Source organism: Oncorhynchus mykiss, chromosome 12, assembly GCF_013265735.2.
Source record: "Oncorhynchus mykiss isolate Arlee chromosome 12, USDA_OmykA_1.1, whole genome shotgun sequence".
NCBI lineage: Eukaryota > Metazoa > Chordata > Actinopteri > Salmoniformes > Salmonidae > Oncorhynchus > Oncorhynchus mykiss.
This window is the reverse complement of record NC_048576.1, coordinates 44,648,049-44,666,030: the sequence shown is the minus strand read 5'-3', so window position 1 is coordinate 44,666,030 and position 17,982 is coordinate 44,648,049. Positions and strand designations below refer to the sequence as shown.

General features: G+C 40.5%; 1 protein-coding gene across 4 annotated transcripts in view; it reads right to left on the bottom strand.

The window, feature by feature from the left end:
- LOC110537663 (protein FAM168A) overlaps positions 1 to 17,982 on the bottom strand; it is a 58,932-nt gene that overhangs the window by 27,178 nt on the left and 13,772 nt on the right. For all 4 annotated transcript variants that reach the window (XM_036937632.1, XM_021623874.2, XM_021623875.2 and 1 more), the window contains one exon: positions 3,968 to 4,059. In XM_036937632.1, coding sequence (XP_036793527.1) covers positions 3,968 to 4,059 — 92 coding nt within the window. The remainder of the gene's footprint in view (positions 1 to 3,967; positions 4,060 to 17,982) is intronic.

The following is a 17,982-nucleotide window of genomic DNA, read 5'->3' as shown; positions in this document are numbered from 1 at the left end:
TAAACTAAAAAGCACACAGCATTTCCCTGTAAATGGAAAATATGGGGTATGGATGATATAGAAGAGGAACATAAAGACAAATATTTACTTGACAGTAGGCGGTCTATAAGGAAAATAAAGGAGTATGGAATGTGGAGAGAATATGGAAGAAAAGGGACAATATTTATTTAAGGTTAGGCAGACATATATTATGAATGTATGCCTTCTCTATGCTATAATGACAGGTGCTATTGATATGACTATGAATTGTGAATTGATTATGAATTGTACTGATCGCATAGCAATCACACTAAAACAAAGTAGCCTATTATTGGAAATAACATAGAATGCAGGAGCAGCCTGTGTGTGTGTCTCAATCCTGAGGCTACACAACACCTACGCAACCTGATCCGACAGCCCACACGCACACACAGTCAGAGCCTCAGTATTTATACACACACACACACACACTAATTAGCCCTCGTATTTATGGAACAGTGTGACTGTGGACTAATTGTGAGCAAAAGAGAATCAGCCAGAGACAATTAGAGCAAGAGAGGTAGAGAGAGAGCAGTAGAAAGAGAGTGACACTGAAAGGGAGGGAGGAACTGAAGGAGGAATGGAATAGAGGGAGGGATCCCTACTGTCAGCAGTATCTGAGAACGACAACTGCACTCCCTTGGTCTGCTGTCCCCAGGGGTGTGTGTACATGTGTGTCTGTGTATGTGTGTGAGCTCCTGCATATGTACCTCCTGCCTCCCTCCACACAGCATCCATAACACAAGCCTACTGCAACCACTGCAAGCGTCTGTCCTTTCTCTTAACTCCCTGATCAGCTGTAACTTAAGGATGAGCAGCAATGCATTGTGGGTAGGAAGAAGCGACTAGAGAAAAAAAAAACATTGAGAGCTGAGGGCACCTTTAAAATAATCTCTCTCTTATGAAAGCCAGTGATGTGGTAACAGCCTGGCCTATGAAGCACAAGCCAAGTAACCAGCCCTGCCCTCCTGAGCCAGTGGAGGAAAACACCACCAGAGAAATCACATTTCTATTTCCACCTTTCCTGCCTTTCCTTTTTTCACCTTTCTTTGGACATACCATGTGAATTATTATTTTGTTGCACAGACAGCTCATTCGATGCATAGACTCATCCGGTGGTGGATGCACTACTTCTACATGCATATGGTTCATACATCCTAATACAGTATGTGACAGAGGCGGTGACATTTGGCTTTCGGTGACAAAACAGCCCATTATGCCAACCAGCCATTAGAGGAGCTTACTAATCATTACCATTCTACCATTCTTACTACAAGGGTTTGTTTTGTAAACAGATCACAATATACCACCACTACACCATTTCCATACATAGGTTTTCCCCTTCAAAAATCTATTGAAGGCACCCAATCATTTTATGACCCACATTAGACTGCTTAATGGGGAAAAGGGGAGGAGGGACTAAGAAACTGCAAAGTTTGTATCAGTGGGGACACCTTCAATGCTGCACTGTCCTTCTAAAACGAAAAACAATTAATCTCCATTGTAAACCCAGTCATGCGGATGACAGGAGAGAAAATGGAAAGCAACTGAAATGAATTAAAGCGCAAAAGAGAGTAAGTCATTTATTTATTTTCAGAAAGAGAGCAGGAAAAGGATATGGAGTGGAGTCAGAAATTGGATACCACGAAATTGGGGAGAAAAAGGGGTAAAAATTCAACAACAACAAAAAAATTAATAAAAAATCTAATAAAAAGAATCTCCTTTGGCAGCGATTACAGCTGTGAGTCTTTCTGGGTAAGTCTGATCCACAATAGCTTTAATAGCTAATAGCTTGTGCAACATTTGCTCATTATTCTTTTCAAAATTCTTCAAGCTCTGTCAAATTGGTTGTTGACTAGACAACCATTTTCAGGTCTTGCCATAGATTTTCTAGCAGATTTAAGTCAAAACTAACTCTGACACTCAGGAACTCCATTGTAGATTTGGCCTTGTGTTTAGGTTATTGTGCTGCTGAAAGGTGGATTCATCTTCCAGTGTCTGGTGGAAAGCAGACTGAACAATGTTTTCCCCTAGGATTTTACCTGTGCTCAGCTCCATTCGGTTTATTTTCTATCCTGAAAAACTCCCCAGTCCTTAACGATTACAAGAACACAATATGGAGAGTGGTACTTAGTAATGTGTTCGTGTTGGATTTGCCCCAAAAGATAACATTTTGTATTACAGACAAAAAAGTGAATTGCTTTGCCACATTTTTTGCAGATGACTTTAGTGCCTTGTTGCAAACAGATGCATGTTTTGGAATATTTTTATTCTGCACAGGCTTCCCGCTTTTCACTCTGTCAATTAGGTTATTATTGTGGAGTAACCACAATCTTGTTGATCCATCCTCAGTTATCCTATTACAACCATTAAACTCTGCAACTATTTTAAAGTCACCATTGGCCTAATGGTAAAATCTCTGAGCGGTTTCCTTCCTCTCAGGCAACTGAGTTAGGAAGGATGCCTGTATCTTTGTACCCATCTGCCAATAGGTGCCCTTCTTTGCAAGGTATTGGAAAAACTCCCTGGTCTTTGTGGTTGAATCTGTTTGAAATTCACTGCTCGACTGAGGGACCTTACAGAAAATTGCATGTGTGGGGTACAGAGATGGGATAGTCATTCAAAAATCGTGTTAAACACTGTTATTGCACACAGAGTCCATGCAACTTATTATGTGACTTGATAAGCACATTTCTACTCCTGAACTTATTTAGGCATGCAATAACATAGGGGTTGACTCAAGACAGTTCAGCATTCATTTGTAATACATTTGTAAACATTTTTAAAAACATAATTCCACTTTGACATTATGGGCTATTGTGTGTAGGCCAATGATAAAAAAATCTCAATTTATTCCATTTTAAATTCAGGCTGTAACGCAACAAAATGTGCCACAACAATACTTGAAAATCAAAGACCAGTGGTGGGTTTGGCATCAAAATGACAATGCATAAGCAGAAAATAACCATATACCTACTGTAAAATATGGTGGTGGATCTTTGATTTTCAAATATTGTGGTGGCCCATGTTATGTTATGGGTATGCTTGTCACCGGAAGGGACTGGGGAGTTTGTCAGGATCAAAAATATGAAAGGCGCTAAGCCCGGGTAAAATGTTGGGGAGAAAACCAGTCATAGTCTGCTGAAAACCTAACCACGTGATACAGTTATATTTTTCAGTGGGACAATTACACACGCTTTCCAAGAGGTATTGCGTGCTCCTTAATGGTCCAGTCTCAGCCCGACTTAAATCCTGCTTGAAAATCAGAGACAAGGTTTGAACATTGTTGTCCGTCAACGATCCCCAAACAAATTTACTGAGAATATGTTACTGTAAGCGTTGTGCAAGATTGGTAGCATCTGTAATGGCTCTCAAAGGTGCTTGGAGACATGCAATCAATACTGGTCTATTTGTTTTGTTATTGTTATTATTATTATTTGCAAGATTTTCTATAATTTGTCTTTCACTTTGAAAATGTGGAGTAGGATGTGTAGATCTGAAGGGAAGAAATCTAATGTATTCCTATTTTGATGCAGCTAAATGTGAAGACTATGCAAAGGGTATGTAGACTTTCATTAGCGACTGTGTCTAGAACGTGAGTTTAATCCCTGACGAAGCATTATTGTTTTTATAGATTGAACGGAAAGCCAATGTGTTCCATTGAGCCCATTTCAGCTATTACTGGTGTGTTTGAGAGGTCATTACAAACGTTTCCGCTGTCGTTACATTAACGGTAAAAAATTTTTTAAAAAAGAATGGCACAAGCCAGAGTGGGAAAGTGTAAAATGAAAGCAATCAATCCAGCGAGATTTAAGTGACAAGTGGATTTTGCACCCCTCAAACACAAGAAATAGGTGGGAGGGGCATGCGCACTCCTACACACATGCATACACACACAGTATTGGTATGGCATTGATGCGGTTATTGCTGATGTTGATTTGGCACTCACCTGCGTATGCTATGTTCTTAGGGTTGCCGTACGGTGTCCCGGGCTGGACAGGACTGTACACAGGATTCATGTTGGAAGATAGTCTACCCTTACTGCAAGGAGAACAGATAGAGAGAGAGACCGAGAGACAGAGCGAGATACAAACATATGGTGAGAAGAAAGTCATGGCATTCAATAATTATTCATTGAGAATATGCATAAGCTCAGAGGTCTCCATCTTGGAAGTGTTCCATAGCCAGCTTAAAGACATCTGACATCTGAAAAACTAAAAGGTACTCCACAAAAACTACCGTTAAACTCACAATATTGTAGCAGGTCTGATTTTGAAAGTTGTTTTTTTTCGATGTTCGTGAGAAGGCAGCAATTTATTTCCGCAGGATAAAAGTAAATCAGGTAGAAAATGCGAAAGCATACAATACAATTGTTGCTAAATAAAAATGAGTAAAATTCAAATATTTCTGTATTGAGTATTATGGTATTTCTGACTGTTTTGAACATCTTCAACAGTCACATAAGAAGACACTAGCACAAACATGACTGACATACTAGGACATTCTTCAACCTGAGCTCATTTGTTTGCAACACTTTTCTCCACCTCTTTCTCAACCTGTTTCCACCACCCATCTCTTTCACACGCATGCAAGAACTGAACCACACGCACACACATACTCTCTGTCTCTCTCGACAGCCATTCATATTTAGCTCGTTCAAGATTTCAAAGAAGGTTCGCGAGAGTACTCGTTCTCTCTCTCTCTCTCACACACACAAGTTTGCAGATGACAACAGTTGCAGGCTTGATTACCAACAATGACGAGACAGCCTATAGGGAGGTGTGTAATGTCAGGAAAAAAACTCGCTCAACATCAACAAAGGAGATGATCATGGACTTCAGGAAACAGCAGAGGGAGCACCCCCCTATCCACATCGACGGGACAGTAGTGGAGAAGTTGGAAAGTTAAGTTCCTCGGCATACACATCACGGACAAACTGAAATGGTCCACCCACACAGACAGCATGGTGAAGAAGGCACAACAACGCCTCTTCAACCTCACAACCTCAGGAGGCTAAAGAAATTTGGCTTGTCACCTAAATCCCTCACAAACTTTTACAGATGCACAATCGAGAGCATCCTGTCGGGCTGTATCACTGCCTGGTACGGCAACTGCACCTCCCTCAACCGCAAGGCTTTCCAGAGGGTGGTGCGGTCTGCACAACGCATCACCGGGGGGCAAACTACCTGCCCTACAGGACACCGACAACACCGACAACACCCAATTACACAGGAAGACAAAAAGATCATCAAGGACAACAACCACCCGAGCCAATGCCTGTTCACCCTGCTATCATCCAGAAGGCAAGGTCAGTTTAATAAATGAGTTTAGAAGGCAAGGCCACTTTAATAAATGGGTTTAATAAAAAGGTATAATGTCACTTTAATAATGTTTACATATCCTACATTACTCATCTCATATGTATATCATCTTTGGGATAGGGGGCAGCATTTTCACTTTTGGATGAATAGCGTGCCCAGAGTGAACTCCTACTCAGTCTCAGATGCTAATATATGCATATTATTAGTAGTATTGGATAGAAAACACTGAAGTTTCTAAAACTATTTGAATGATGTCTGTGAGTATAACAGAACTCATATGGCAGGCAAAGATCTGTGAAAAAATCCAAACAGGAAGTGGGAAATCTGAGGTTTGTAGTTTTTGAACTCACCCCTATCGAATACAGTGGGATATGGGTTATTTTGCACTTCCTAAGGCTTCCACTAGATGTCAACCACATGAGAGCAACCTGCGTTACATGGCTTTTCTACAGACAATGGAATTCTCCGGTTGGAACATTAATGAACTTTTATGATAACATCCTAAAGATTGATTCTATACTTAGTTTGACAAGTTTCTTCGACCTGTAATATAACTTTTTCAACTTTTCGTCCGACTGGATCAGATCACGCTTTTGGATTTGGTTACCAAGCGCCCTAACAAAAGAAGTTATTGGACATAAATGGACATTATCGAACAAAACAGGCATTTATTGTGGAACTGCGATTCCTGGGAGTGCAATCTGATGAAGATCAAAAGGTACAGTGCCTTGCGAAAGTATTCGGCCCCCTTGAACTTTGCGACCTTTTGCCACATTTCAGGCTACAAACATAAAGATATAAAACTGTATTTTTTTGTGAAGAATCAACAACAAGTGGGACACAATCATGAAGTGGAACGACATTTATTGGATATTTCAAACTTTTTTAACAAATCAAAAACTGAAAAATTGGGCGTGCAAAATTATTCAGCCCCCTTAAGTTAATACTTTGTAGCGCCACCTTTTGCTGCGATTACAGCTGTAAGTCGCTTGGGGTATGTCTCTATCAGTTTTGCACATCGAGAGACTGACATTTTTTCCCATTCCTCCTTGCAAAACAGCTCGAGCTCAGTGAGGTTGGATGGAGAGCATTTGTGAACAGCAGTTTTCAGTTCTTTCCACAGATTCTCGATTGGATTCAGGTCTGGACTTTGACTTGGCCATTCTAACACCTGGATATGTTTATTTTTGAACCATTCCATTGTAGATTTTGCTTTATGTTTTGGATCATTGTCTTGTTGGAAGACAAATCTCCGTCCCAGTCTCAGGTCTTTTGCAGACTCCATCAGGTTTTCTTCCAGAATGGTCCTGTATTTGGCTCCATCCATCTTCCCATCAATTTTAACCATCTTCCCTGTCCCTGCTGAAGAAAAGCAGGCCCAAACCATGATGCTGCCACCACCATGTTTGACAGTGGGGATGGTGTGTTCAGCTGTGTTGCTTTTACGCCAAACATAACGTTTTGCATTGTTGCCAAAAAGTTCAATTTTGGTTTCATCTGACCAGAGCACCTTCTTCCACATGTTTGGTGTGTCTCCCAGGTGGCTTGTGGCAAACTTTAAACGACACTTTTTATGGATATCTTTAAGAAATGGCTTTCTTCTTGCCACTCTTCCATAAAGGCCAGATTTGTGCAATATACGACTGATTGTTGTCCTATGGACAGAGTCTCCCACCTCAGCTGTAGATCTCTGCAGTTCATCCAGAGTGATCATGGGCCTCTTGGCTGCATCTCTGATCAGTCTTCTCCTTGTATGAGCTGAAAGTTTAGAGGGACGGCCAGGTCTTGGTAGATTTGCAGTGGTCTGATACTCCTTCCATTTCAATATTATCGCTTGCACAGTGCTCCTTGGGATGTTTAAAGCTTGGGAAATCTTTTTGTATCCAAATCCGGCTTTAAACTTCTTCACAACAGTATCTCGGACCTGCCTGGTGTGTTCCTTGTTCTTCATAATGCTCTCTGCGCTTTTAACGGACCTCTGAGACTATCACAGTGCAGGTGCATTTATACGGAGACTTGATTACACGCAGGTGGATTGTATTTATCATCATTAGTCATTTAGGTCAACATTGGATCATTCAGAGATCCTCACTGAACTTCTGGAGAGAGTTTGCTGCACTGAAAGTAAAGGGGCTGAATAATTTTGCACGCCCAATTGTTCAGTTTTTGATTTGATAAAAAAGTTTGAAATATCCAATAAATGTCGTTCCACTTCATGATTGTGTCCCACTTGTTGTTGATTCTTCACAAAAAAATACAGTTTTATATCTTTATGTTTGAAGCCTGAAATGTGGCAAAAAGTCGCAAAGTTCAAGGGGGCCGAATACTTTCGCAAGGCACTGTAAGTGAATATTTATAATGCTATTTATGAATAATGTTGACTACCCAACATGGCGGAAATTTCTCTGGCTGGTTTGGGCTCTGAGCGCCGTTCTCAGATTATGCTTTTCCCGTAAAGTTTTTTTAAAATCTGACACAGCGGTTGCATTAAGGAGAAGTGTATCTAAAGTTCCATGCATAACACTTGAATTTTCAAGTGTCATCAACATTTATAATGAGTATTTCTGTGAATTCATGTGGCTCTCTGCAATATCACTGAATGTTTTGGAACTACTGAACCTAACACGCCAATGTAAAATAAGATTTTTGGATATAAATATGAACTTTACTTTGTATTGTGTAACATGAAGTCCTATGAGTGTCATCTGATGAAGATCATCAAAGGTTAGTGATTCATTTTATGTCTATTTGTGCTTTTTGTGACTCCTCTCTTTGGCTGGAAAAATGGCTGGGTTTTGGTGGTGACCTAACAATCGTTTGTGGAGCTTTCGCTGTAAAGCATTTTTTTAAATCAGACACTGTGGCTGGATTAACGAGAATTTTATCTTTAAAATGGTACCTAATACTTGTATGTTTGAGAAATTTGATTCATGAGATTTCTGTTGATTTGTATTTGGCGCTAGCGGAATGGGGTTCAAGTCCTAGACAGGATATACGGTAATCATTGCATCTTGCCTGTGCTGCACGGCCATCACTCATCCATATATTTATATGTACATATTCTTATTCCATCCATTTACAATTGTGTGTATAAGGTAGTTGTTGTGAATTAGATATTACTGCACTGTCAAAACTAGAAGCACCCACATTTCGCTATACTCGCATTAACATCTGCTAACCATGTGTATGTGACAAAAAACATTTGATTTGACACACACACACTTCTCTCTTCGTTCTAGGAGGCAGTTAACCGCTAGACTAAGACCATTGGGCAAGTAATTGAAAGGAAGGTCTCTGGTTTGAGTCCCCGAGCTGACTAAGTGAAAAATCTGTCGATGTACCCTTGAGCAAGGCACTTAACCCTAATTGCTCCTGTAAGTCACTCTGGATAAGAGTGTCTGGTTATTGACAAAAATGTATAAAATGTCCTGTTTGTAACCCAACCAGCCAAGAGCCTATCCCCAGTCTAGAGGGTATACCAGGAACAAAAGGACCTCCCACACATTAGAGAGATCTCTCCTAGTGTGTGTGTGTGGAATTGAATCAAAGTTGTCAACAGTACAATGAAATGCTTACTTACAGGCTTTTCCTCAACAATGCAATAATATTAAGTCAGATAAAAAAAAACACGATAATATGTGTGCACACTTGACGTGTGAGAGAAAATGCCTTCCTCAAGGGATTCATGTGACCTTTCACATGGACCCTGTCACCCTTCCACTCACAGCATGGTTGTATTCATTAGTGAACACCGTAGCAAAACATTTAGAAATGTAAAATGAAAACAAGCGTTTCTTATTGGAATAGTTCAGGTAGTCCCCGTTTCTAACATCTGTCCAGAACTTAATCGAGCATCTGACACAAATACACAAGATTTTAGTTCTGAGTGTCTGAGATTACAACCATACATACAAACACATTGAGTCAAGCCGCCAACAAAACAGAAAGCAAGTCTTTGTATAAAAAATCCCATTTAAATCAAGAGATTTTCTTTGCAGTCACTAAATAATCACGATCAAAATTGGAAACACAATTATCAAGAAGTGCAATATTATGGGCGCTCTCTCCTTTTTTGTATATGTCACAAAAAATGTCATACACAAATATTTTTTCCTGATAAAAAAAATGCAAAAAAGAAAAAAAGTCAGTCCCCCATTGCCTAGATCGTTCCCTATATTGTACATGAATAGAGTCATTTAGAATTCTGTCCACTAGTATTTGGGTAGTTGCCATATAGCCAAAACAAAAGTTTTAAAAAAAAAATGTATTCCATAATTAAAGTTTTTTTATACACAGTTGCAATAAACTGTCTAAACATAATGTTGTGGCCATCTTCAATTAATAAAAAAATATATAATTTAAATGAACCATTTCAGGCTTTTAAGCCTTGATTTTGTCCTTTGGTGTGACAATTAATGCTAATATAAAAAGGTTTAATGATTCTCAAATAGACAAAATTATTTTTACTCATTAGCTACTTCTGTTTTTAAATCAGTAATTATATTCTGGAATTTCAGTTGTATAATGAAGATCAAGTAATTTGACAAAAAACTAGATAAAAAGCTATTTGTTTACTTGTGTATTATGATGATGTCACCTGCCTCATGCTTAACATTATTTTTTGTGTTTTGTTCAAGGCAACACTATTTATTGGTGTCACCCCATAGGACATTATGTCACACCGATGGACAATACACAAAAGGCAGTCAGAGTTTAAGGTTAAAACTCTGTCCATAGGACAACAATCAGTCGTATATTGCACAAATCTGGCCTTTACGGAAGAGTGGCAAGAAGAAAGCCATTTCTTAAAGATATCCATAAAAAGTGTTGTTTAAAGTTTGCCACAAGCCACCTGGGAGACACACCAAACATGTGGAAGAAGGTGCTCTGGTCAGATGAAACCAAAATTGAACTTTTTGGCAACAATGCAAAACGTTATGTTTGGCGTAAAAGCAACACAGCTCATCACCCTGAACACTGTCAAACATGGTGGTGGCAGCATCATGGTTTGGGCCTGCTTTTCTTCAGCAGGGAAGATGGTTAAAATTGATGGGAAGATGGATGGAGCCAAATACAGGACCATTCTGGAAGAAAACCTGATGGAGTCTGCTAAAGACCTGAGACTGGGACGGAGATTTGTCTTCCAACAAGACAATGATCCAAAACATTAAGCAAAATCTACAATGGAATGGTTCAAAAATAAACATATCCAGGTGTTAGAATGGCCAAGTCAAAGTCCAGACCTGAATCCAATCGAGAATCTGTGGAAAGAACTGAAAACTGCTGTTCACAAATGCTCTCCATCCAACCTCACTGAGCTCGAGCTGTTTTGCAAGGAGGAATGGGAAAAAATTTCAGTCTCTCGTTGTGCAAAACTGATAGAGACATACCCCAAGCGACTTACAGCTGTAATCGCAGCAAAAGGTGGCGCTACAAAGTATTAACTTAAGGGGGCTGAATAATTTTGCACGCCCAATTTTTCAGTTTTTGATTTGTTAAAAAAGTTTGAAATATCCAATAAATGTCGTTCCACTTCATGATTGTGTCCCACTTGTTGTTGATTCTTCACAAAAAAAATACAGTTTTATATCTTTATGTTTGAAGCCTGAAATGTGGCAAAAGGTCGCAAAGTTCAAGGGGGCCGAATACTTTCGCAAGGCACTGTATATTGAATAGATTTGGGGACTACTGTTTCTTGAAAATGCTTGCGTGTCATAATAACAAGAGTGGGTGAAGGGAATTGTATTCATGTTTTAACTAATTAACTTTGAATTTAAGTTCCACAATCTTACCTGGGACAGTCACACCACTGCTGTGGGATTATTTCAGATCCTCTTTAAAGGGTAGGGTTTCAGATGTTTTTGGGAAGATGGGCAGGGACTCTGCGGTCCTAGCTTGAGGGGGAAGCTGTTTCCACCATTGGGGTGCCAGGACAGAGAAGAGCTTTGACTGGGCTGAGAGGGAGCTGCTCTCCCATAGGGATGGGAGGGCCAAGAGACCTGATGTGGCATAACGGAGTACTCGGGTTTGGAGTGTAGAGTTTGAGCATTGCCTGAAGGTAGAGGGGTAGTTCCTCTTGCTGATTCGTAGGCAAGTACCATGGTCTTATAGTGGACGTGAGCTTCGACTGGAGGCCAGTGGAGTGTGCGGAGGAACAAGGTGACATGGGAGAACATGGGAAGGCTGAACACCAGGCGGGCTGCGGCGTTCAGGATACGTTTCAGGGGTTTGATGGCACAAGCAAGGTGCCAAGCCAACAGCCAGTTGCAGTAGGCCAGACTGGAGATGTAAAGTGTCTGGATTAAGACCTGCGCCGCTTCCTGTGTGAGGTAGGGTTGTACTCTACGGATGTTGTAGAGCATGAACCTGCAGGAGCGAGTCACTGCTCTGATGTTTGTTTAGCAGAGAATGGCAGGCTGTTGCCCGACGTCACGTCAAGGTTCATTGCACTGTGGAGTTGTCAACCGTGATGGAGAGTATTTCCCTGATGCCAATTAAATTAATAGTTTTGCAAAGGGGTGTGAAGATATGCATTCCAGATACAAAGGCAAGAATTTGGGCAAATGTATTAATGCATTTTGATCATTGTTGTTCTACTGTTGATACTTTGGACCTCAGTTCCAAAAAATGCTTTTATGCAATTGAGAAAAATGTAATAACCAAGAAACCGCTGCAGAGACAGAGAGATAGAGCAAAAGGAATGGACAGATAGAGGAGTGAAGAGATGGATGGGTTGTGTATGTGTGTGTGTGTACGCATGCGCTGGGGGAGTTTAAGAGTAATAAACAAATCAATAAGATAAACGATATAAAAAAATAGAGTGAAATACAAAAAGATGACTGACAAACAGAATAAAAAGACATGATCACATGATGGCCAGACAGTGGAGCTGGAAAGGTGGAGGAAGAGAGGTGACAGACAGATGAGATAAGGAGAGATGAGATGAGATGGGATGGGATGCTGGATTGATGCATGGACAAGGTGAGAAGAAAAGGTTGATGAACTGAAGGAGGGGTATATGAAAGAGAGAATATTTACAACTGGTTAGGGAAAGTCCAGGACAGCAGACAAACAGAGAGGTGATAAACCAGACATATACACTCAGGTCCCAAAATATTGGCACCCTTGATAAAGATGAACAAAGAATGTACAATACAGTTGAAGTCGGAAATTTACATACACCTTAGCCAAATACATTTAAACTCAGTTTCACATTTCCTGACATTTAATCCTAGTAAAAATTCCCTGTCTTTGGTCAGTTAGGATCACCACTTTATTTTAAGAACGTGAAATGTCAGAATATTAGTAGAGAGAACGATTTGTTTCAGCTTATATTTCTTTCATCACATTCCCAGTGGGTCAGAAGTTTACATACACTCAAATAGTATTTGGTAAAATTAACTTTAAATTGTTCAACTTGGGTCAAACGTTTCGGGTAGCCATCCACAATTTTCAATAGGATTGAAGTCAGGGCTTTGTGATGGCCAATCCAATACCTTGACTTTGTTGTCCATAAGCCATTTTGCCACAACTTTGGAACTATGCTAGGGATTCATTGTCCATTTGGAAGACCCATTTGCGACAAAGCTTTAACTTCCTGACCGATGTCTTGGGATGTTACTTCAATATATCCACATAATTTTCCTCCCTCATGATGCCATCTATTTTGTGAAGTGCACCAATCTCTCCAGCAGCATACCACCCCCACAACATGATGCGGCCACCCACGTGCTTCACGGTTGGGTTGGTGTTCTTCGGCTTGCAAGCCTCCCCCTTCTCCTCCAAACATAAAGATGGTCATTATGGCCAAACAGTTCTATTTTTGTTTCATCAGACATTTCTCCAAAAAAGTACAATATTTTCCCCCATGTACAGTTGCAAACCGTAGTCTGGATTTTCTATGGTGGTTTTGGAGCAGTGGCTTCTTCCTTGCTGAGCGGTCTATCAGGTTATGTTGATATAGGACTTGTTTTACTGTGGATATAGATACTTCTGTACCGGTTTCCTCCAGGATCTTAACAAGGTCCTTTGCTGTAGTTCTGAGATTGATTTGCACTTCGCACCAAAGTACGTTCATCTCTAGGAGACAGAACACGTCTCCTTCCTGAGCGGTATGACGGCTGAGTGGTCCCATGGTGTCAACGTGTATGTAAACTTCTGACCCACTGGAATTCTGATACAGTGAATTATATGTGAAATAATCTGTCTGTAAACAATTGCTGGAAAAATTACTTGTGTCATGCCCAAAGTAGATGCCAAAACTATCAGTCAGTTAGGACAAGAAATTTGTGGAGTGGTTGAAAAATGACTTTTAATGACTCCAACCTAAGTGTATGTAAACTTCCAACTTCAACTGTATATATTACAAATACTGACCTTTACTGTATGCTCAAAAAAAATTGGAAATATTTTGTACTAAATAAAATTGTTCAGAGATTTTCGCAAGACACTGAGCCTTTTTCTCAAATGTTTTATGAGCTTGGACACACATAGTGATCTTAGACTATTCCTTCATACAGAATCTTTCCAGATCCTTGAAATCCTTCCTCTGCGCCAATGGACTGCCCTATTCAAATTTCAATAGTTGACATTAAGAATGACCCCAGGACCAGTAGAAGCAAAATAGCACCAGAACACCAAAGATCCATGACCAAATACATTTTTATGGGGTTCTTTTCTGCATATGCATCTTTCTTTCGACACAAAACCAACCACTGATGTGCATGGCCAAAGAGCTCTATTTTCATGTCACCTGACCATAGAACCGGTTCCAATCGAAGTGCCAATGCCGTTTAGCAGATTCCAGGCATTTACATTTGTTGGATGACATGTACAGCCTGGCCAAAAGTGTTGAGAATGGAAATTAATGTTTGTGTCACAACGTTGGCTGCTTCAGTGTATTTAGATATTTTTGCCAGATGTTACTATGGAATACTGAAGTATAATTACAAGCATTTCATAAGTGTCAAAGGCTTTTATTGACAATTACATGAAGTTGATGCAAAGAGTCAATATTTGCAGTGTTGACCCTTCCTTTTTCAAGACCTCTGCAATCCGCCCTGGCATGCTGTCAATTAACTTCTGGGCCACACACTGATGGCAGCCCATTCTTGCATAGTCAATGCTTGGAGTTTGTCAGAATTTGTGGATTTTTGTTTGTCCACCCGCCTCATGAGGATTGACCACAAGTTCTCAATGGGATTAAGGTCTGGGGAGTTTCCTGGCCATGGACTCAAAATATCAATGTTTTGTTCCCCGAGCCACTTAGTTATCACTTTTGCCTTATGGCAAGGTGCGCCATCATGCTGGAAAAGGCATTGTTCGTCACCAAACTGTTCCTGGATGGTTGGGAGAAGTTGCTCTTGGAGGATGTGTTGGTACCATTCTTAATTCATGGCTGTGTTCTTAGGCAAAATTGTGAGTGAGCCCACTCCCTTGGCTGAGAATCAACCCCACACATGAATGGTCTCAGGATGCTTTACTGTTGGCATGACACGACACAGGACTGATCGTAGCGCTCACATGGTCTTCTCCGGACAAACTTTTCTCCGGATGCCCCAAACAATCTGAAAGGGGATTCATCAGAGAAAATGACTACCCCAGTCCTCAGCAGTCCAATCCCTGTACCCTTTGCAGAATATCAGTCTGTCCCTGATGTTTTTCTTGGAGAGAAGTGGCTTCTTTGCTGCCCTTCTTGACACCAGGCCATGCTCAAAGTCTTTATCTCACTGTGCGTGCAGATGCTCAGGAATGGCAACAGGCAGGTGTGAGTGCAAGCTCTGTATTGGTGGTGCCCCAATCCCGCAGCTGAATCAACTTTAGGAAATGGTCTTGGCGCTTGCTGGACTTTCTTGGGTACCCTGAAGCCTTCTTCACAACAACTCGAAGTTCTTGATGCTCCGATAAATGATTGATTTAGGTGCAATCTTACTGGCAGCAATCTTACTTGCCTGTGAAGCCCTTTTTGTGCAATTAATGATGACGGCACATGTTTCCTTGCAGGTAACCATGATTGACAGAGGAAGAACAATGATTCCAAGCACCACCCTCCTTTTGAAGCTTCCAGTCTTGTTATTCGAACTCAATCAGCATGACAGAGTAATCTCCAGCCTTGTCCTCGTCAACACTCGCACCTGTGTTAACAAGAGAATCACTGACATGTCCGCTGGTCCATTTGTGGCAGGGCTGAAATGCAGTGGAAATGATTTTGGGGGGATTCAGTTCATTTGCATGGCAAAGAGGGACTTTGAAATTAATCTGATCGCTCTTCATAATATTCTGGAGTATATGAAAATTGCCATCATACAAACTGAGGCAGCAGACTTTGTGAAAATTAATATTTATGTCATTCTCAAAACATTTGGCCATGACTGTAAATAGAGATCTTTAGCCACGCACATCAGTGGTGGGTTTGACATTGAAAGAAAGATACATGCAACCTACCAAGTTAATGCAATATACAGGGAACTCAGAAAGTATTCAGACTCCTTGACTTTTTCCACATTTTGTTACATTACAGCCTTATTCTAAAATGAGGGTTAGGGTTAGGGTTAGGGCTAAGGTACCAAAAAATGTCTGCAGCAATGACGGTCCCCAAGAACACAGTGACCTCCATCATTCTTAAATGGAATAAGTTTGGAACCACCAAGACTCTTCCTAGAGCTGGCCGCCCGGCAAAACTGAGCAATCGGGGGAGAAACCTATGGTCACTCTCACAGAGCTCCAGAGTTCCTCTGTGGAAATGGGGAAACTTTCCAGAAGGACAACCATCTCTGCAGCCTTCCACTAGTCAGGCATTTATGGTAGAGTGGCCAGACGGAAGCCACTCCTCAGTAAAAGGAGCATGAAAGCCTGCTTGCAGTATGCCAAAAGGCACCTAAAGACTCTCAGACCATGAGAAACAAAATGCCTGAATACCAAGCGTCACGTCTAGAGGAAACCTGGCACTATCCCTACGGTGAAGCATGGGGGTGGCAGCATCATGCTGTGAGGATGTTTTCAGCGGCAGGGACGGGGAGACTAGTCAGGATTGAGGGAAAGATGAACAGAGCAAAGTACAGAGAGATCCTTGATGAAAACCTGCTCCAGAGCACTCAGGAAATCAGACTGAGGCGAAGGTTCACCTTCCAACAGAACAACAACCCTAAGCACACAGCCAAGACAATGCAGGAGTGGATTCGGGAGTCTCTGAATGTCCTTGAGTGGCCCAGACAGAGCCCGGACTTGAACCCGATTGAACATTTCTGGAGAGACTTGAAAATAGCTGTGCAGCGACGCTCCCCTTCCAACCTTAGAGCTTGAGAGGATCTGCAGAGAAACTCCGCAAATACAGGTGTTTGTAGCATCATACCCAAGAAAACTCAAGGCTGTAATCGCTGCAAAAGGTGCTTCAACAAAGTACTGAGTAAAGGGTCTGAATACTTATGTAAATGTTATATTTCAGTTTAAAAAATGTATATAAATTTGCAAAAATGTCTAAAAACCTGGTTTTGGTTTGTCATTATGGGGTACTGTGTGTAGATTGATGAGAGAAAAAAAACAATTTAATCAAATTTAGAATAAGACTAAGGTAACAAAATGTTGAAAAAGTCAAGAGGTCTGAATATTTTCCTAATGCACTGTAGCTCAGAATTTGTATAATTTATTTCATACAGTCTTATTTGTTCATCTTTATCAAGGTTGCAAATCATTTTGGACCTGACTGTATACTACATTGGCCATATACTAAACATACGTTGACCATATTTCACAAATATATTTGCCATATTCTACAAATATATTTGTTATATGTTGCACATATACAGTGTACTACACATATAAATCATGCATATTATATAATGTACATATATTACCTAGCTTGAAACATACAATGATTCCCAGGTACAGCACTGCAGGGCTTCCAAGCTGCTACCCACTCACTGCAGTAAGGCTGGCATCTACCTCAGCCTTCCCTAAATAAACTGGTGGGTTCTTGCTGAGAAAAACAGGCTGCTCTGCTACACACAAAAAGCATCAAGACTGTGGGCTCAGAGGATTCATATGACAGCAGAGTGCCAGCGATTGGCTGTCCAAATATACACACACAAAATAGCACGGAGACGCTTGAAATCCCTTATGTTTTTTTCATACATAACTCATGTATGTTTTGTCCATGTATAGGATTATACTTCACTGTATAACAAGGCCTATACTCTGTCCCTGAGTATCAGTTAGAGAGATAGAGGAAGGATCATATATTCACGCAAAACACATGTATGTAGGGTGTCCGGTCAAAAATGCATATATTGACCAATGGGTCGAAAGCAAAATGTTTGTGTGTGTGTATATATATATATATATATATATATATATATATATATATATACAGTATCGGTCAAAAGTCATTCCAGGGTTTTACTTTATTTTTACATTGTAGAATAGTGTAGTCATCAAAACTATGAAATAACACATATGGAATAATGTAGTTACCAAAAAAGTGTTAAACAAATTATTCAAGTAGCCATCCTTTGTCTTGATGACAGCGTTGCACATTCTTGGCATTCTCTCAACCAGCTTCATGAGGGAGTCACCTGGAATGCATTTCAATTAACAGGTGTGCCTTGTTAAAAGTGTATTTGTGCAATTTCTTTCCTTCTTAATGCGT